Source organism: Argentina silus (genome assembly GCF_951799395.1).
Source record: "Argentina silus genome assembly, chromosome: 3".
NCBI lineage: Eukaryota > Metazoa > Chordata > Actinopteri > Argentiniformes > Argentinidae > Argentina > Argentina silus.
In genome coordinates this window covers 30,201,927-30,223,708 of record NC_139657.1, presented here as the reverse complement: position 1 = coordinate 30,223,708, position 21,782 = coordinate 30,201,927, and the positions used below count along the sequence as shown (strand labels likewise).

The window sequence follows — 21,782 nt, the reverse complement described above, 5'->3', positions numbered from 1 at the left end:
CTTGCAGTGTAGCCTCTGTAGTTCTGCTGGTGAAGTCTTCTGCGGATAGTAGTCTCTGACACATTCACGCCTACCTCCTGAAGATAGTTCCTGAGCTGTGGGACAGTTGTTTTGGGGGTTTTCTTAATCATGGTGAGCATTCTTCGGTCATCCACTGTCAAAATCTTCCTTGGCCTACCAGGCTGTTTGAGATTTCTGAGCTCACCAGTGCTTTCTTTCCTTTTAATGATGTTCCAAACTGTTGATTTTGGTAGGTTTAAGGTTTTAGCTATGTTTCTGATTGTTTCTGTTTTTTTTCCTGATATTTCAGCCTCATAATGGCTTCTCTGACTTTCATTCATGTCTCTTTGGTCCTCATGTTCACAGTCACCAATAGCAGACTCCAAAGGCAAACGCAAAGCCTAGAATCAATACTAGACATTGAGAGCTTTCTTATGACTGCACAAATGATCACCTGTCAAGTCAATTGCCCCATCACGTTTGGGTACCCTGAAATAGGGGGACTATGCATAAAAAAGTGTTGTAATTTCTGAATGGTGAAAAAAATATGTACACAAATACCATCAAATAAAAGCTGAGAATCTCTTTTGGAGTGTAGAGCCAAAAGAAGAAACAATGCTTCACTGTCTCATTACCTACACAGAAAAAAAGGTTTTTCCCCTGAGATGCTTTGACAAACAAACTGTCAGGAGAAATCAGTTAAAGAAAGAAAATGATCTGACAGCGTACTGTAGACATAAAGCACAAAGACAGTCTCCAAAACTTTTCTACAGCTGGAATATCACTAAATCTCACAACCAACATCATGTTACATAGAGACTGAGAAACTTGCTTTCAATTCAGGAAATAAATGGCATGATTCAGAAGTGGAAAAAATATCACAGGTTCAGAATAACTCTCCCAATAATGCAAAGTATAGTTCGACCCCTTCAGAGAAAAATTACTTTAGGGTCAAAGTAGACAAACACAACAGTTAAAAAAATCATCTAATCATCGGCACAATATAAGTAACACCCAGCAAACATGATTGACTTGGGGGCAGTGGTAATAGAGGCATGTTCATGAAAATGAGCAGGCCAAGTGCTATCAGTTACACTGAAAAATTCTGGCCTTGAAAATAGCAATAATATTTTGGAAACACCCCCAGGCGCCAGCGCCCACTTTGCGCTAAGACTGGATTTTACACTGTTCAAATAAAGCCCAGACTCTGGGTTGTTAGTCACAGAAACCTAATCATTTCAAAGCAGTAGTCAAAAAGAGTTGCTACATTGTACTCCGTCTTTGATGTTATGTCTTACAGCAGCTACATGAGATTAACATTTAAATAGTTCTATGTGGCACTGAGGCAGTTACGTGTGTAGTTAAATATCTTGATTTTAGCTAGCTAAATTAAGAGGGACAAGACTCCATAATCTTATCTAATCTTCTATTGTTCACTTGCTCTGAAGATGTAAAGCAACAGGTCTCAAATCAGTTTCAACGCTTGAGCTTCTATTCACAGGCAGACAGGGCTTTTACCCTGGATACCACAGTTGTATTGTGTGCTGAGAATACTAAAGGACATTGGGACCAGTGTAATAGGGACTAAATTTAGCAATAGAAAACAAAATTGAAGACTCTTTAGTCCTGATAGACACCCATTCAAGATGGAGTGCACAGCTAGTCTGATAGGACAATAGTTTCTGTTGCTTTTCACCGTGCTCCTTATCTCAATGACTGACTTAGATCTGGGTAACCAAGTGGGAGAAGACTGACCAATCAACACTATCAATTGACCAATAAAATACAGCGGCAAATAATAAAACAAATCATTTATGGCAGCCCTCTAGGACTAGTATGTATATTGTGCACTTAAGTATACCAGACTTTTCGGACATAAAAGACAGACAAACACACTTCACATCACTTGAGATTGGTATTTGGTCAGATAAACCTGGTGCTATTAACCGTTGTCACAGCATACTGAAATTCAGCACCATGAATTGCTACTATTTTACTCATCAGCTACAAGACCAGCTTGACAACACAAATAAAAATGACATCTAGCATAGTCTCTAGTGAACAAAGGATGATTTGGATCAGAAGCAGCGCACTTAGCACCACCGGTGCAACAAATAAACAAGTTTTTCTGACAGCCATTTCAGACAATTGAATATCACCATGGAATGATTTTGCAGCAACAGCAAAACCAGCCTGGCAAATTATCTAATTGCTACTTTTTTCCTATGGAATCACACTTTTTTTTCAGTGCATAAACATGTGTTGATGCTACATAGGTACGTTTTGTAACTGCTCATGTGAATTTTAACCAACCTTAGTGAACCAATAGGACATTTTGGCCCTGTCCAGGAAGAACCCCAGGCCCTTACTTACTGATTTCTATAATTATTATTATAAGGTCACTTGCACATGGCTAACATGTTAGCTGCTAAATTACAGTAATTTCTTCGGGACGGAAGTTTCGGTAACAGCCTAAGTATAACCCACTGTCTTGGTAACTATTTATCCCTCTTGCAATAAAGATAAGGGCTTGAGATTTGTTAAACCAAGTATGTTGTGGTGTTTACTCAATTCAATGTAGGCCTAAATCGGCTTAATAAAAGTTTCTAAACCAAACAAGCAAATATTTGTTTAAATAATATGAGTAGGATTGGGCAATTGGTTGCTTGCTAAGTGTCACACCTCCGTTCATAACATTTTTAGTGTTTTCCCAGAAGAGTTTGAGCTGAAGACTTCTGCATGCTTATCAGAAACCTAATATAATATTTATAATCACCACATTTCTAACAGCGGAGATGTGTATGAGTATATTGCAATAATTCTAATTCGATTTCAGAAAATAACAGATCATGGATGTCGGAGTCCTAATGAACCTACATTTTTTGTGTGCAAAACAATGCCATTATATATTCAGCTACACGTTGAATAATAGTCACTACAAATTAAAATATCCCCTAAAATAACGAAGCATGTTGCCCAATATTGGCACGGATGTGGAAATATTTAATAGCATAATGATGCAGTCGAGAAATACAGCATGTGCGCTCTTGATTTCCGGTGCAAAACATGTAGCACTCCTGTAGACTATATCGGCATGCTCGTAAACTGAATTCCTGGGTCTTATTTGTTTCAGAAGTTAGGGGAACATATCCCTTCACCACTACCTCAAAGTGGTGTGTTGCAAGTGAGATTAAACGTTCAGCATTGCTGCACAGGTAATCCAATTACAACTGAGTTAGACCCTGACATATTTTCGATGCAAGTGGGTTTTGGTCAAACTATCCAGGCAACACTGTCCTTTTTTTAATTTATTTTTTTATTTATCCCCTTTAAGATCAAGGAAGTTATGGTAACACGTAACCTCCACATAATAAACCGAGTAAGTTATGGTATGTTCATTGCAAGTGGCCTATTTTTTCCACCTACCCAAGTGTCTAGGGGGGTAGAGGCTAGGGGATGTTTTCTGGATGGGGCCATCAAGTTTGGGTAATTGGTAGGGATGCACCGATATGAACATTCTGGGCCGATAGCTGTTATATTTAATTCCCAAAAACACACAAATGCACTGCAAAACATACTCTTAGAATAACTGCATTTATTTGCTGCTAATCCCTGTTGCTTCAAATAAGGGTTTATTCCAGCCCTCCCCCTCCCCAAGACAAACTTTAGCAAGGTGGTAAAATCCCCTCTCCTCACGAGTGTCAGCAAACCTGCGTAGTGCTCCATTCTGTTAAACTGCTTGATAAAGATAGGACATCTGTCTCTAAAATTAATGGATACTACAGTAGCTATCCATGTTAACTGGAAAAAATAAATGACTGGTAAATAATATCTTATTGTGTGACTCCTTATGCCAAATAACTCTTGTTCAGTGCTTACTGTGCAAATTGACTGCAGTCTGATTGGACGCTCATTTGTATCCTTTTAAAATCTTGATGTAAGTAGTAAATAGTGATGTGTACATATTTTGTAATCAGGGTACCCTTGTGAAACAGATCCTGAATAAGTAAAGGATACCAAAAAAAAAAAAAAAAGAGAAGAAATCAGACATTTTACAGCAATACGATCACCGATTGTGCAAACTATTGCTGATATTGATTGCTGACTGATTGATCAGTGCATCCCTAGTAATTGGTTTGTTCAATATCACATGACCACATTAAGGTAAGAGGATTGGTTGGTGTCTGGTAACAGCACAGAGGGACTGGTGCGTCTTCATCCAATTCATTGTCAAAATGCTATTTTCAAACATTCAATAATTTCAAATATTATTTTCTTTTTTAAAGCACAGAAAATTATTCTTATCAAGACATTGCTTAAGCGTGACAAAAATACTTTAATGGTATACTTTTTCAAACCTACTATTCACAAAACAATTATTCTATTCTCATTGTAACAGTTATTCATAATTTTCAGCAGCATAGATTCTAATGCGTGCATAGGGCAATTCTAAAAATATTCAACAGCAACTAATGTATGACCCTCATGCTGTCTCTCTCAACTGCAAAAAGACAGCAGAAAGCATTAAACAACAACCACATTCAACAATTATTCATAATTCCTCTTACTCCAGTGGAAGGACAACCTCTCTGAAAGTATACCAGACACCAGACAACCTTTGACCTGAAACCTTGTGACCTAAGAAATGCAGTGAAAAAAAAAAAGCACTACAGGTACAGCATATAAAGGCATTGAACATGGGTATGGCCAAGCGTTCCTCATCCACAGGGCCCTAGTTATTTTCCTGGTCAGGTCACGTGGTTAGGTAAAACTCCTGGCCCTACACATGGGGTAAGGTAGTAACAGCAGTGAGTGAAATACATTGGGACTGTTCCAGTGACTTTGACAGGGCAGGGGTTGGGGGTGGGTCTATATTGCACATGGGGTGGTGAGGTCCTCGAACACAGGCTGCTCTTCGATTCCTCGCGCAAACAGCTTGATCAGCTGGCAGTGCACCCTAGAAGAGAGAAGGTTGTCAAATACGGACAATCAAGTTCAGGTAAAATGTTGGTTTTGCATGTGAACGATTGTCTTCGCTTTTTTCCAAGCAGGAACCATATTTTTATAGTTCGCTGAGTATACCAATACAACTACGATACTCCAAATAGCAATAGCAGTCCTAGGTGGTAAAGGTTTAGATAATTACATGGGAGATAGTGGCTATATGATTAAAATCTTGATCTGTGCTTGATTTAGCTTGTCTTGCATGTAGTGTTTGCACATCTGAGACTACTTCAGTGCTCCCATTGTGCCTGACAAGGAAATCAAGCACACCTCATGTTTTCCAAATACATTTCTAATATCAAATATGCATTTTGCCCAGGTCTGGTATAGATGTGTGTGATAGACATGACACTAACAATTCCTAAATTGGATACTTTGATTCATAACAAAAAAAGTAAATAGCAACGGTTAAAAACAGATTTCATTGTTTCATAGCTCTCTATTTATTCGATTTGAAGTTTAACTGTGATACAGTCATACACTGGGTCATACAATGGAATAAATGGTTTATTAAACAAACACACTAAACACCATGGAGCTCAGACAGTTTTTTTGTCACGCAAACTCCTCGCCGACTAATATATCCAATATAATTTAATAATCTCTGCACAAGTGAATCTTTCAGAATGCAATCTCTGTTTAAATTCAGATATATCCAATGTGGGTCACTTGAAAAACTAGCGTGAACAGTCTGCCAAAAAAATCTGACATGACAAAAAGATCACTTTTATTTGCAGTATAAACATTACCAAAGTGGCTAATATAGTCAGCCCTTAATTACTGTGTAGTACAATCAATACATGACACTTTATTTTGATCATGGCCCTATAGATCATCAACAAACTATGCTGATAACGAGACATTGGCGGATTCACTTGATTGACTGCAATAGGAGGGCGTACCCGACTTCGATGGCTGCGTGAGGGAGGATTTCGCCGTCGCAGTTCCAGCTGCTGTAGGCAGGGCGGCAGCTGCAGGCCGGGTGCTCCCTGCAGATCTGGCTGAAGAGGCGCTTGCTGTTCTCCCTCAGGTCGAGCTCTAGCTCCGAGTCACTCTGACAGTGGCGTGGCGTGAAGCGGAAACGCCGCACACGGTGCACCTCCACGAAGGTCAGGTCAAACTGGAGAGGGAGTGAAGAAAAGATAGTCGTGTTGGCAGGAGATAGATGAAATGAGTCAAAGAAAAGTTAAGGGGGAAAAGTAGTGGGTTTGAGGCAGACAAAATAAAAAGGTTAGACAAATGAGAGGAAGGTTGAGAGAAATGTGGACGATGATAACACAGATATAACTACCAGCATAAGGTACAATATATGGCACACTCAAGGTGCAACATTTAGAATTAAGCATATTTCATTGCACACATTCTTGTTATATTACTAGTGATGCCAGAGTGAGTAGCAGGTTGTAACACTTCCACAACTGACAGGGTTTCAGATCCTGCCGCTGACCCTTTCTTATCTGTGTCCCTCTCTATCATAATACCTTGTCTGTATCTCCTCGCTGTCTGAATAACTAACATATACTTAAAAGAGGGTGGATATCCAATCCCCTTTAAACAAATAAAATAAAAATAAAAATAAGAAAGGCTAAAGAAGAGTCAAATGTGTTAAGAGTTTCACATTTGCCTTACCTCAGCAAGGCAAGTTTGCAAGGCAAATTTAATTTTTCTGCAGTTGGAACTGTACAATTACCAAGCATTTAGTTCTACACAGAATTAAAATTAGTTCTAACTAGAATAGATTCTACCGCAGCCGGATCCGCTACCTGGTCGTCTTTGCTGGTGTGACGTAGCAGGTGACGGAGGAAGTTGAGTCGAGAGCACTTGCGGACTAAGATGAGGTCAGTGGTGCCGTCTGCCAGGTGGGCGGCGGGGGACAGGCCCTTGGGGCTGCGGGGACATGCACAGCTCATACTGGCCGCGTTGATGGCAAGGAACTTGCCCCGGATCACCTGCCACTTGCCGTCACACTCTGGAATAGAATGGAAATTATTAGTGGGCTTGCTCAACTATTGTTCTTAAATATACATACAGTGCCTTCGGAAAGTATTCAGCCCCCTTCACTTTTTCCACATTTTGTTGTGTTATAGATTCAATTTAAAATGGATTAAATTAAAATAAATTTGCTATCAATCCACACACAATACCCCAGAATGACAAAGTGAAAACAGGTTTTTAGAAATTTCAGTAAATGTATTAAAATTGAAATACAGAAATACCTAATTTACATAAGTATTCAGACCCATTGCTATGACACTCTTACAATTTGCCTAAATGCAAGATTCATCAACAAATCACTCAATAAGTTGAATTGAGTCCATCTTAATGCAAGGATAATAGTTCATGTAATTTTGGAATTAATATCTTTGTTTTATAGGGTTTCTGATTTGCATAAGAATCCATTACACACTGATCAGGTGTCATTACAAACTGAGCAAATGGAGAGGAACAAAACTGCTCAGGAATGCGACCCTGAGGCCTGGGGAGACTTACAAAAATCTACAAAGTTGAATGGTGGAGAGGAAAAAGCAGTCGATGGGACAACATCATCTCAGTCACTCTACAAAATTGGTCTATTACCAAGTGGCCAAAAAGAATCTCATAACCATAATTGTGTTTGCAACAATGAATTCAAGTGATGCAGCAAAGAAAGTGGCTAGAAATGTGTTTATTTAGTTTTACTACAAAGCATTAAGTTTGGTGCAAATCCAGCACATGCAATGCAGTTTCATCACCATCTCTCGTTTGAAGAATAGTGGTAGCTGCATCAAGTTATGGGTATGTTTGTCACCGGCAGGGACTGGGAAGTTTGTCAGGATCAAGAGAAAATTATGAAATTTTCTGAGTTGGTAGTGACATCCTAATCCACAGTGTGTAATTGATTCCTATGCAAATCAGAGAGCCTATAAAAACAAAGATATTAATTCCAAAAATACATGAACTATTATCCTTGCATTAAGATGGACTCAATTCAACTTAGTGAGTGATTTGTTGATGAATTTTTTGCATTTAGGCTAATTTTAAGAATGTCATAGCAAAGGGTCTGAATACTTACGGTATGTACATGAGGTATTTCTGTATTTCAATTTGAATAAATTTACTGAAATTTAAAAAAAAATGTGTTTTCGCTTTGTCATTCTGGGGTATTGTGTGTGGATTGATGGAAAGTGCACTTTTTAACATGGAGGTCTATAAAACCCACAACATGCAATTGTTTAACCACTACCTTTTAAGCTATTCACACCATTTCAACTGTAAAATGTGCCAAAGACTCTGAATTACAGTATCAACTAAGAAAAAATCTTTCTGATACCTATTCAACTTTTTAAACTATTACGCTTTTTGTAACTCCAAAACCTCTCATCCGGTTAACATGGTGGAATGTTGATTTAGGACAACATTCTGAGAGCCTCATTGTTACTTCAACTGCTATGGATCTTTCGGAACTCTTGAATAAAAACAACAGGAGACCTACAGAACACATTCTTAGAATGATTCCACAACAATGCATTCTCTTGTCAACTAGTTCTACCCCACTAAAAAACACCTTAGACTCACTGTCTTACGTCAGGTGTCGTCATTCTAGCATGACACCTCTTTGCCTGAACTACCTGTCTTATTTTCTGTATCAACGTGAATATATCAGAAAATCTATCTGCCACCCATTGCTTTCAGTGGCATTACAACATATGTTACAAAGTATCAAAACTCAATTAAAACAGTTTGCTTTTATAGTAACTGGCTACTTTTAGAGGTTTTTATATGCACTGTTTTGTATACACATGATGTATGATAAGCATCCATTTAGTTTATTATGAAATGTGCTCGCTGACCAATCTATGCTCGTTTTCATTCTCATTATCAAACATAATAAATATTGCACAGTCAACTCCTTTGCTAGTCATACAATCATGTAATTAAGAAATTAGCTCGAAAGAAACTTGAAACTCACTTACGGATGTATTGTTTTGTTGAATAATCATGACTAGTTTAAGGCTGAAATGTTTGTCTGTAACCATGGTAATGTTTTGACAGCACATATTTTATCTGAGCTACTTTTTATCCTCTCCATAATTGCTTGCGAGGTATCAAACAGATCAGTGTGGAAGGATTAAGACAATGTGTTATCTGTCGCAAGACAATGCTTTTCACTCCCTCTCTCTATCTATCTTACCTTAACAATCTTCTAAACGTCTCTCATCTATCTGGCTGTCCTACAATCTGACCATCCTCCTCTCAAATCATCCCCACTTATCCCCATCTTGAAACTTTTTTACCACCAAAATAATACTTTGAAGGCCCACAAAGTTTCTTCTGGAACTTCTTTTTCTAGTTGTTTCTATACTTGAAGTATACTTTTACTTGAGATGTTACACATGATATATAACAGTGTTCAGATATTAATATTAATAACAATATTAATGGTCTATGTAGAGTTTATAACTGTATCATATAGCATTATACCTGAAATATGTTTTTTAAATTATTTTAGTTTTACATTTGTAATGTCTGTCATGATGCTTCTATAACACATTGACTAATACTACTTAATACTTCATAAGTGATAGTAATGCCAGTTGCTTAAGCAAAAACATTATTTTAACAATGTTGTGACAGGTAAAAAAACAACCAAAGAAAGTCCAGAACAGACTAAAGGAAGCTACAGTATGTGCTTCACAGGCACTTCGGCTTCATTGTTGTGCCTTTAGTCTGATGATGATGAGAGCTACAAGCTCACTGAGGCAGGTCAAATCTCTGCCAAGACTGGTGGCAGTGTCATCTCCTAAATGATGATGTCACTTTGCTCACTTACTCACACACACCCCTTCTCTATCAATATCTCCCTGTTTTTTCCCTCTTCTCCTCATAGTCTGATGAGAACCATGTTTACTGCAGAATGCATGACACCTATAAGCTTTTTGTGAGGAATTCTGATATGGGTTTTTCTAGGGTTCTATGTGACAGTGTTTCTCAACCTTCTTTTTGTATCTAAGGGCAAGTTATTATCTTTTCTCAGATGATAGAGACTAGTTGAGACTACTTGAGAACTAAATCAGTGTCAGCTAACCATCTAAGACAACAGAAAGCTATAAGAAATATCCCATGGGACGGTGCAAGTCCATATAACGGGCTGAGAATGTGAGATGTGAGATGTTTCTTGTATTTCTGTGGGGTCTATTTGGAATAACAAAGAGACACTAACCACTGTCTGAAATGTCTTGGTCGCTCTTGCATTTCTCTGGTTTATCCTCCGAGTACAGCTGCCCGTTGTGCTGGCATATGAGGCACCTGAAAAACAGGAAGAGGGTGAATCCAAAATCTTTACTGTTGGCAAATGGGCGATTTTGCATGTTGATGTTTACACTGGCTGAATTCCATAAAATAGGTAGTGATATCAAATAGAGCATTGTGGTGTATTATGTCAGAATCATAAAAGGGCATAACATTTAAGAGAAAGTCTAAGTTTGTCAGATGTTTACAGGCCTCCATGTCCCTGTTTTTTAGTTTATGTCCCTGATGGTCCTGAGTTAACGCATATCTTTTCCATTAATTCATTTGGGGTTAATGCATATAGCTGAAAATACACACCAGATGGTGTGGGATGTGGACTCGAGTCTAGACAGAACACTAGTTAAGGCCCAGGAGCTCTTACCCAGCTCGACACCTAGACCTGTCCCGAGGAGTCCCCAGGATGTCTATTGCTGGTAGGAAAGATACTGTCCCTTCATAGTAGTGATGAGTCAGAAATGTCTTAAAACCTGCAGGAGCAGCAGTGTTAAATACCATTAGCATTTAGCAACAGTCTTATCACAGCAGTGCTCCTTTAGTGTTAAATGTGTCATGCATAATGTCCTCTGTACCATGTGGCGACAACAGTACAAACAAAATCAGTCTGGAGAAAAACTAAATAGGGAAAGAGTATGTGTATGGGGTGGGGGGGAGTGGTAATTTAATGTCGGTATTATGTCTTTAAAATATTTCTTTCCAGTCTACCTGAAAAGTCGTATCTTGCTGGTCCCATCCACCTCTTCCTCTCGCTATCAGTCAGCACATCGCCATAGAAACCGTATCCAAGCAGGGAGACGGAGTACCTCAGGAATGTGTTGTTGTGGTGGACCGAACACACGTCCATAGACTGGGAGTCCCCTGTCAAGACACGCCCCCTCCCGTATGAGTTAATAGCCGCACACTGTCTGGGTATGTGACTGCAGATAATAACAATGACTGTGCTTTCATCTTGACCATGTGTACACACACACACACACACACACACACACACACACACACACACGTTTTCAATTTCAGCCCGAACCCAACGGGACCCAAAGGGTCCCTGCATAAGTAATGGGACACGCAAGCATTTTTTCTTTCTTTTCTACACTCAAAAAGTTTGGATTTAATAAAAAACATTTTTGGGATTCTCAGCTTTTATTTGATGGCATTTATGTACATATTGGTACACACTTTTAATAAACACTTTTTATGCATACTCCCCCTTGACAGTTGACAAACTTGCAGTTGACTGAAACGTTAAATAAGAGGTCAAGGCTGTAAATCTTCAGCTGAGTGTGCAATATGACGAATGACACACATTTGTATGCACAATAGAGTTACAGGAATTCCCTGGCACAATGAGAGAATGGCTAACACCACATATCTTTGAGTATAACCATTTCAGTTAAACCTCTGTGAAAAAAGTGATAAAAATAAACATTCAATTTGTAGATAATAATGCCATGAGAGATGGTACATAAAAGGCAATCAAATATGTTTTCTTTGTTCTCAAAATCATGCACCTATTAGCATTTCAGTTCTTGTTTCTTACAAATTCAGGTGTTGCTAAAAGAAACACAAGCCAAAGAAATGGGGAAAAGGCTCAAAGGCTCAAAAGTTCTCATTAGTTACCCTGTACAATTTGAGTTGAAATAGTATGATATTAAGCTGGATTTCTTGCTATTAAGATCTCAATATTTATTCCTGGACTCACCCACTATGATGTGTAAGACCGAGGTCACAGGGTCGTTGGCGCCTACAGTTGCATAGCAGATGCAGTCCGTTGAACCTGGATAACACACACAGGCAAACAAATGAGTCAATGATACACATCAATGGTAACAATAGGATAATCGTGGTAGTCAAAGGATATCAAATCAAATCAATCAAATATTAAATATAGAACAAAGTTTTAACTAAGGCCATGCAAACTTGATAAATTGTTTAAAATAATTATTTTTCTGAAAAGTGAGGCGAGCGAGGGGAAAAATAAAATAAAGAAAGAAACAGTATTACAGCGTATTGAGTGCATGAATATCCAGCTTAGATGGAAAAACATGAAAAATATGAGAAACATTATGCTACATTTCAGTATGACTATTAAATACATAAACATTAATGGATTTGGGGTCCCTAGTCAAGATCTTAGCTTAGGTCATTGGTGTTTCAGTTATGGAAAGGTGAGACCGCTGTAATTATGTCATTTATGTCAATTATGTCATGTGATTTATAAGTGATATTTATCAAAAACCAGGGGTAGGCCTATACTGTATACAATTTATTTTTATAAATTACTGGGAAAATAACTGTGGCTTTAATGAAAGTGCTGCCATTGAACCTACCTGAAACCTACAAAGCATATTCAATGGTAGCCTAATGATAAAATAACTTGCACTTCTTTCTTTCCTAAAATACAACACTGCCCCTTTAAGACCTCAGTCAGACCTCAGCCAGTGTGTCCATCTTGCATTGAACGGCACTAAACACAGCTAGTTGAGCTACAAAATATGAAATTATTGGAAACTATTGTTATAAAGGCGTTCAATCCCCTAGGGCAATATCGAAGTCCCTGTCCAGTCATAAAACGCAAATGGCACCAATTCCCTCAGTAAAAAGTCCCTGTCACGGTAACAGAGAGTCAAAAAATCAGCAGCTTAATGTGGTAAGGACCAGGGGGTATGGGCCATTGTCCTTGGGGTGAAAAGTAAATTATTTAACACTTGTTGAAAACAGATTTGTTTTTAAATCTGTCAATCATGCAAAACTGGTATAAAATTGCACATTTTACTGAAAATGATACGGTGAGCTATTCACAGTAAAAGCTTTTCCATATAGTTAGCATTTCCAAAGTGTTTTCATATAGTTTGCATTTAGAAAGTGTTTTGTCGAAATGTAGCATTTAAAAGCATTGTGATTAGAAGACACGACAGTACTTAGCACTCAAATGTCTATGGTGTGCACACACACTTGAAGAAAATGAATGGAGGTGGCATTTAGAGTTTCAAAGCCAACCACAACAATTATCAATTCCTCCAGTATTAAGTCCATCTCACACCATTTCAGCCACACACTTTGAAGAGTAGCTGCAATCAATCATTTCCCTACATGACACAGTTATACTTTTTTGTCCATTTACAGTAACCACTCCCCTAAATATGGACAATTCAACCAATGACTCTGGAACAATGACCATGCTGTTCCTTTGGTATACAGACCATAACAGGCCCGAGGGTTTTCTCCTTTTATAACCAAATATACTGTTATATTTTTGTTACAATAGAATTAGGCCAACGTTGAATTCTATTTCTGTGTTTGTAACCATGCTGTGCTTTCGCAGTAGAAACCTCTATTACCTCTCTAGAATCCCATTTATCTCAGCCAGACATTTTATTGAATTCAATAAGGAAAGTGGATGTCAATGACTTTGTTACTTTCTGAAAAACATAGAAGGGAACTTAAAAAGGTGAGGAAAGGTAGTACTGGGGAACATGTATACATGTATACATGTGTATATTCATGTGCATTTGAAAATGTGCATTTACACACATTTGTGTGCATATTAGTGTATGTGTATGGGTGCTTGAGTGTGTGTGTGTTTGTGTAGCGAGAGAGCGTTGGTTGGTTTTGCACACTTACCCGCAGGTATAATGCCGATGCGGAGAGGACAGGGCATCAGTCTCTCATCCGGACAGTTCTGGTCCACTCTGTTGTCCCTCTGGGTCCGTGAGATCAGCCCATGGACCACCTCGCTAAACATACCGTCGCCACCCACACACACCACACTGTGTAGGGATCAGAGGTCACAGAGAGGTCACCACACAGTGGAGTTGATTGAACTTGTCTGTTTGAAAAGCTGACTTCACTAAGCCATAGGGCATTTTAAGGAGTTGAATAATATTGACTATTGTATCCTTGAACAACATTAAGAGTACGACCTAGACCTAATCATAGACACAACATCCTTTTTTATTGCCACTCATTTCAACATACACTCACCAAACACTTTATTAGAAACACTATACCAATACTTGGTAGTGCCTCCTTTTGCTCTCAAAACAGCCTCACTTCTTCGGAAAACATTCCTGGAAACATTCCTTTGAGATTCTTGTCCATGATGACATGATTGCATCACGCAATTCCTGCAGATTTTTCAGGTGCACTTTCAAGCTGTGAATCTCCCGTTCTACCACATCCCAAAGGTGTTCTATTGGATTCAGATCCAGTGTCTGGAAAGGCCACTGAAGAACATTAAACTCATTGTCATGTTCATGAAACCAGTTTGAGACGACTTTTGCTTTGTGACATTGTGCATTATCATGCTGGAAGTAGCCATTTGAAGATGGGTAAATTGCAGCCATGAAGGGATGCACATGGTCAACAACAATACTCAAATAGGCTGTGGCATTCAAGCAATGATTGATTGCTATTAACGGGCCCAAAGTGTGCCAAGAAAACATTCCCCACACCATTACACCACCTCCACCATGAGAAGGTGTACAGGTGTTCCTAATAAAGTTCTCAGTGAGTGTAGGTTGGTGGAATTTGTCTTCAGTACAGCATGGGGTGTACTGGGAAAAGGCAGAGGCAGTTTACAGTCTGGACCAGAATATCAGGGAGAGAAGTCTTGATCTTTATTGTAGTATGACAGGAAACAGTATAGTAGACATATACATGTTCTTACTAGCTCTGCAGCTAGGCTTCTCTGATTGTCACTCTCAAAGGTGGCCTTTTTGTACAGGAACATAGCCCATCCCTCTGGTATTCTAGTTAGGGGAGGGGGAATAGGAGACAACCCCATCTGACCTGGCCATCGGGGCAGTTTAGTCATAAACTGCCTTGCAAGACAGGCCACAGGTCAAATTTGTAACCTATGAGACCATATAACAGATACCTAGTAGCCTAACAAAAGGTCACCTGCCATAAAGCTCAGGACCCTGACCCCTATAACTTCCCTTACTTTTCCACTCCACAAATCACACACTCTGATCATATGATGTTAGTATATTGCATTGTGTTTATTGCGTATGAGTCTCTACCTAGACTAAATCATTGATTAAGAGCCAGTTTCCCAGGCTGTCAGCAGCAGCAGAATGAATACTGAAGTGTCCAGATATATCTTGTACTGCTGAAGTACGAGCAAATGCTTCCAATCTCATTGGATACATCTCATCTTCATACAGTAAGACAATGACCCCAAACATACTGCCATCGCAACTAGGTTTTTTCAGGGCCAAAAATTTTAAAGTTCTAGAGTGGCCAAGTCAATCTCCAGATTTAAATCCAATTGAACATGTATTTCATATGCTTAAGGCAAAAAGACCACAAAACAAACAGCAACTGAAGATTGCTGCAGTAAAAGCCTGGCAGATCATCACGAGAATATACCCAACATCTGGTGGGGTCAATGGGTCGCAGACTTCAGGCAGTTATTGCATGCAAAGGATTGTCAACCAAATCCTAAATATGAGTGCTTTATTTGGACATTACATTATTTTTTCCAATACTTTTGGAGCCCTGAAATAGGGGGAGTATGTTTTATAAAAATGTTACTTTCTAAATGGTGAAACCAATCTGTATCTGGGGAAACCAACACTAAAATATGGATCTCTCAATCAAGATGAAATATCTGCATCGACATCTTTCATGGACAGAAGTTAAAAATGATGATCGATGACTCACCCATCATATTTCTTTAACTCCGCCTCTGTCTCCAGATGGTGCCTGGCATGATTGGCATGCTGTGTAACTATAACAACACATGAAAATGTTGGGACATCATCATTGGGTAAAATAACCAATACCTTGTGCAGCAAGTTATTCCAACAATTGCCAAGACAAATTATTATTCAACCAAACTTGTGTATTGCTGCATAAACAATTAGTCATAATTTGTGACTGTGAAGGATATAAATGATTCATCAACCATGAGCCTTTCCCATTAAGTGGCTAGGTTTATTGATGGCAGCTGTAAATTGTGTCATATTCCTGCGCGGGCTGAGCAAACTTGGACCATGTGTCTACAGTGACCAATTTAGGCCCTGTCCAAAAACAGCCCCTAGTTATACATCTGAGAGGATTGTGACGGTATAAGCTAAAATGGTGAAGGCTTCACTTAGCATATCAGTGATCAAGGTGTTTTTGTACCCATAAATCCTGTCAGATCTAGGATCTTCTAGACAAGGCCTTGGCTTGGGGACTCATCTTTTAGTGGGCTTGCATCAGCAATTCCAAATCTCAATATTCCTATTACTTATAAGTGGGCTTGCTTCAACAAGTCCAACTATTGTTCTTGCTTATACTTATTAGGTGGGCTTGCTGAAAGCATACTAAATTAAAATGTTTGGGTCTCATTTATCAAGTCATATTGGTTAGTTAGATTTTCTAAGGGGACTTTTGAGAACTGCTCCTCTACTATCTCACTTTCTTTCAACTACCCAGTGACTATTTCCACAACCAAAATAAGACGCCCACACATTTTCTTCTGGATCTTCTTTTTCTAGTATTAAAGGCTACTATCATGTAGTTGGCAGGAGGAACTCACCAATCACGTGTGTGGAGATGGAGGCGTGAGCGAAGAGAGGGGAGACTTTCTGCTCGTAGATGCGCTTGCCTTGCTGTTTGCCTCCATAGGGGTTGATGTACACCAGCAAGTGTTTGGGTCGGCCAGCTTGAGAAAGACAAGGGAAACATATGGACAGCTTTCAACCACAGTGAGGCATGTCACATGTCACATACAAGTACACTTAACTCATAGAAATAGGAACAATCTCCTATTTTATTTTATTTATCGGACATACAATGAGCATGTTCAGTAGTGATGAGCATGGCATTTTTGCTAATTATATCAGTGATCACTGCCCCATTATATGTGTCAAAAGTCTAATCCCTGTATGATTTCAAAGACAAACTTTAATAATGTTGATGCACAGGGTTTTCTACATGAACTGTATCAATGTCATCTACCCAGTATTTCCTATGTTCTTGATGCTGAGCTAGCACTCAACAATTTTTCCTCTATAACTATTTGTGTGGCAAATAAGCATGCTCCAGTTAAAAGGTTGACAATTAGGGATGGAAGCAATCCCTGGGACTCTCCTGAGCTCTCTGAATTAATCAAAGTAAGAAACCTAGCCTGGCCTAAGGCCAGATCTACTGATTAGCTACTGATTGGCTATCCTTCAGCTCAGAAATAGATGCACTGCCATGATTAAGAAGGCTAAATCAAGTTACTATTTAAACACTATCTCTGATTCTGGTGGTGACCCAACAACATTTTGAGGGCAGTTAAGTCACTGAAATGCAATAGTTCTTCTCTCTCTCTACCTCAACAAGTTGTATCCAATTCTAACATCATTACAGATAATATTTAATAATATAACATTTTTTAAGTGACACCTTTAACCAACATTTTATCTCTGCAGGCTGCCTATATTAAATAAACAATGATTTAAATATCTCTGATTAGACAGATAGTCTGGCTAGGTTGATCCCTGATCAGACTAATAGCTTGATAGTTTCCCCACAATACACCTAAATCTGTTGTGTTTCTACCAGGGAAGTGTTTGATGTGCTGTGTAAGATTGGTGTTTATTGATTTTTAACATGACAATTCTCTTTGGTACTATTCCCAAAGTGTGAAAGGCTGCCAATATACTCCCTCTTCATAAAGGGGGGGAGTCCCTGATCAATTCTCAGATGCAATCCTTTTTATCAATAAATTGCATTTTAAATGCGCAACAGCCAGGTTTTAGGTCTGGAGAGCACCAACTTTGCTGCTTCCCTAGTCATAAATGAGATTGTGATCTCTCTTGATAAGAAACAGCATTGCACGGCTCTCTATATTGACTATATATATATATATATATATATATATATATCAAAAGGTGGAGCAGGGCTTATTTCTGAACAAAAGAAGTCTCTCTCTAACCCTTGATCAGTATGTGCATATATATATATATATATATATATATATATATATATATATATATATATATATATATATATATCCTTGACTATGGTGACAATTTACATGCACACGGCAGCCTCATTTCTTAAACCACTAGACTCGGCTAATTTCTGTGGCTCATTTCTAGGGATAGTTTCCGCACCCACTATTGTCTTTTGTATCAATCTGTGGTGTTGGGATTCTTTCACTGAGAAGGGCTTATTTATTTTATTTGTATATAAAGCAGTTCTTTTAAAACTTCCATTGTACCTCACATCATTGCTTTTATGGTGATCTAGTGGTGATCAGACATGCTCTCAGAGATTGCTACTATTTAATGTCCCACTGGTGTCTAGAGAATTGGGAAAAACTGCTTTTAGCTACTATGCTCCTCAGACATGGAATGATCTTCAGCGTAGATTGAAGTTGGACCACTTGGTCCCTAACACTTTTTTTACATCCTTGGTTAGGGACCAGCTCACAGAGACATGCTCTTGTTTTGATTAATGAATGTGTATTTTGTATTCTACTGTATTTTGTATTCTATTTGTTTTGTGTCAGTATACTAGACTAGTAACAGTATACTAGAAATTGCTAAAATAATTAGCTAATAAATGGTAAGTTCCCCTCAGTCACACTAACAACACTGAATGCTATTATACCCTCTTCAATAAGTCATACTCAGTTGTGCGAGCTGCTCTCTAATGATCTGGGCCCACTGCTGACACAGCACTCCTTCTGGACAGTGAAAGGTGACATCACTGCACCGCCAGCGGTGCTGTCGTGCTCTCTCCACATAGGACACTGAAAAATAATTACACTTCTGTTAACCAAACATGGAGCTGATGTACTATGCCATTTACCGTAATGCAAACAATAAATCAGTAGAACACTGAAGGTGATAAAATAATCCCAAAATAAAGGTAGTGCTGTTAGCATACTATTGATTGAAAGTGTTGGCAAACCAAGTCTGATCAGTTGCAGCTCAGCACGCTAAGCTTCAGCAGACAGTTAAAGGTGCTACCTACATGTGAAATACAGGATAAAAGGGCCTCATATGTCTACCTGTGAATGCATATGGATAGGCCTCCATCGGTTTCTGGGGCATTTTCTGCCACCTCCCATCATCTTTAGTTCCACTGTAGTCCACATCTAGCTCCCGGACCGCAATGATCTCCGAAACTGGCACGGTGTGGCAGGTACCTGTTCAACACACCAAACACACACACACACTGTTCTGTCCTCAGTACATGGAATTTTAAGGGAATTCACATGAAAGCACAGCACTGTATTGTATACAAACAATACAACAAATGTACAACGGTTCTTGTCCTTAAGTTTATGTATTGGCTAGTGATAAAAATAAATCTCTCCTTTTTCGAATAATTATATTGACACTATGAGACATTTGCATCGCAAACTGCATTTTTTTCAAGTTAAAATGTTATAGCAAGGAATTGAATCTTCCAGAAATGGATACACATTCAAAGGTTTCATTGAAGTTAATCGGGGAGCAACACCTAAAAAAAACATTCCAGTATGACCTGAAGTTGTCCTCTGTAATTGAAAGTGAAGGGGGAGACATCAATTCTGCCCGCCTTCTTGATATTCCTTCCCCCCAATGGGCCAAATGATCTCTCTTTGATGTTTACAACCCATTGGAATGTGTTGATGCTGGGGTGTCATATGACTAGGATTGATAGGATGATGTCTGATTAGTTCTCCCTTACAAACAGCTCTTGATTTGAATACTATGGTTGGAAGTTAGGTATAAAACAGAACAGTTGAACAGCAGATTATCTCTCTTTGTCTTGTTCTGGGGTCCTAGCTGTTGTTCTGTGATTACAGTATCAGACTTCTCAGAGAGAGAGAGAAAGCTCACTGAAAAATAAAAAGATAATCTCAGTATAATTTCAGGTATTATGTATATGTATTTCAGGATCCAGCCCATGTCCCTATGGTTCAGTAATGTAAAGCAAGAGCAACACTTACATACAGTGCCCTCCATTTGTATTGGAAAGAGGAAGTATTTTTTTCTTCTTTTAACTCTATACTCCAACAGAGATTCTCATCCTTAATTCAATGTTTTTGTTTTTTTTCAGATTTCAGTTTCACCATTTAGAAAGTCCAACATTTTTAAGGGCTCCAAAAGTATATATCGAATAATGTCCAAATTAAGCACTCATGTTTAGTATTTGGTCGACAATCCTTTGCACGCAATAACCTCCTGAAGTCTGCGACCCATTGACCCCACCAGAAGCTGAATCTTCTCTGGTGATGCTATGCCAGGCCTGTACTGCAGCCATCTTCAGTTGTTTTGAGGTCTTTTTGCCCTAAGTTCCCTCTTTATGAAATGCATGTTCAATTGTATTTAAATCTGGAGATTGACTTGGCCACTCTAGAATTTTCCACTTTTAGGCCCTGAAAAACTCCCTTGTTTCTATGGCAGTATATTTGGGGTCATTGTCTTGCTGTATGATGAAACGCTGTCCAATGAGATTGGAAGCATTTGCTTGTACTTCAGCAAACAAGATGTTTCAGTACACTTCAGAATTCATTCTGCTGCTGCCGTCAGCAGGTACATCATCATCCAGTCAAAGCCATACATGCCCAAGACATAATACCCCCTCCACCATATTTCACAGATGAGATGGTATGCCGGGAATTTTGGGCAGTTCCTTTTTTTCTCCACACTTAACACTTGCCATCACTCTGGTACATGTTAATCTTTGTGTCACAAGACCTTTTTCCAGAACTCTGCAAGCTCTTTTAGGTACACCTTGCAGTGTAGCCTCTGTAGTTCTGCTGGTGAAGTCTTCTGCGGCTCTGACACATTCATGCCTACCTCCTGGAGAGTGTTCATGATATGTGGGACAGTCGTTTTGGGGTTTTTCTTAATTATGGTGAGCATTCTTCGGTCATCCACTGTAGAAGTCTTCCTTGGCCTGCCAGGCCGTTTGCGATTTCGAAGCTCACCAGTGTTTTTCTTCTTTTGGATTAAGTTCCAAACTGTTGTTGTTGGCAAGCCAAAGGTTTTGGATATGTTTATGATAGCTATTGGGCTGACAAATCAGAAATAAACTGCTTCCTTGACTTGCCAGTGACAACTTTGGTCTTCATCAAAGTCAAAGTGGCTTTAATGTCAATTCTTCACATGTCAAGACATACAAAGGAATCAAGAGGACGTTTCTCACTCTCCCACGGTGAGACAGATAAAGAGCACAGGCACAACAGATAAGACAAGACATACTAAAAGTAAAACATTCAATTGCACAACAGATAAGACATTTACTAATGCTAGGATGATAGACAATAATTTAAACAGTGCAAAAAGAACAGTCAGTAAAGACAGTAAATAGCAGCCAAATACTGGTAGTAATAATAGTGCAATAGATCAGTAGATTGTCCAGAGTCCGTAGTGTTTTTAGGGGGGGGGGGGGCTGAAGGGTTGGGGGGGGGGGGTTTCAGCTTCCTGACAGCCTGGAGGATTGTGGCTGGGGGGAGTGAGGGGAGAGAATTTAGAATGAAGCTTTTCATGAGTCTGGTGGTATGGGCACAGAGG

General features: G+C 38.9%; 1 protein-coding gene across 1 annotated transcript in view; it reads right to left on the bottom strand.

Annotated features, from left to right (window-relative positions):
- Positions 1-2,081: 2,081 nt before the first annotated feature.
- The window catches only part of LOC310802112 (ceramide kinase-like), a 33,331-nt gene continuing 13,630 nt past the window's right edge, over positions 2,082-21,782 (bottom strand). Inside the window, exons 2-13 of the mRNA XM_083666393.1 lie at positions 19,286-19,423; positions 18,902-19,024; positions 16,817-16,942; positions 15,955-16,021; positions 13,912-14,057; positions 11,990-12,064; positions 10,996-11,148; positions 10,655-10,760; positions 10,205-10,290; positions 6,768-6,973; positions 5,907-6,124; positions 2,082-4,957 (exon numbers count right to left, since the gene is read on the bottom strand). Coding sequence (XP_083522519.1) covers positions 4,870-4,957; positions 5,907-6,124; positions 6,768-6,973; positions 10,205-10,290; positions 10,655-10,760; positions 10,996-11,148; positions 11,990-12,064; positions 13,912-14,057; positions 15,955-16,021; positions 16,817-16,942; positions 18,902-19,024; positions 19,286-19,423 — 1,532 coding nt within the window. The 3' untranslated portion in view covers positions 2,082-4,869. The remainder of the gene's footprint in view (positions 4,958-5,906; positions 6,125-6,767; positions 6,974-10,204; positions 10,291-10,654; positions 10,761-10,995; positions 11,149-11,989; positions 12,065-13,911; positions 14,058-15,954; positions 16,022-16,816; positions 16,943-18,901; positions 19,025-19,285; positions 19,424-21,782) is intronic.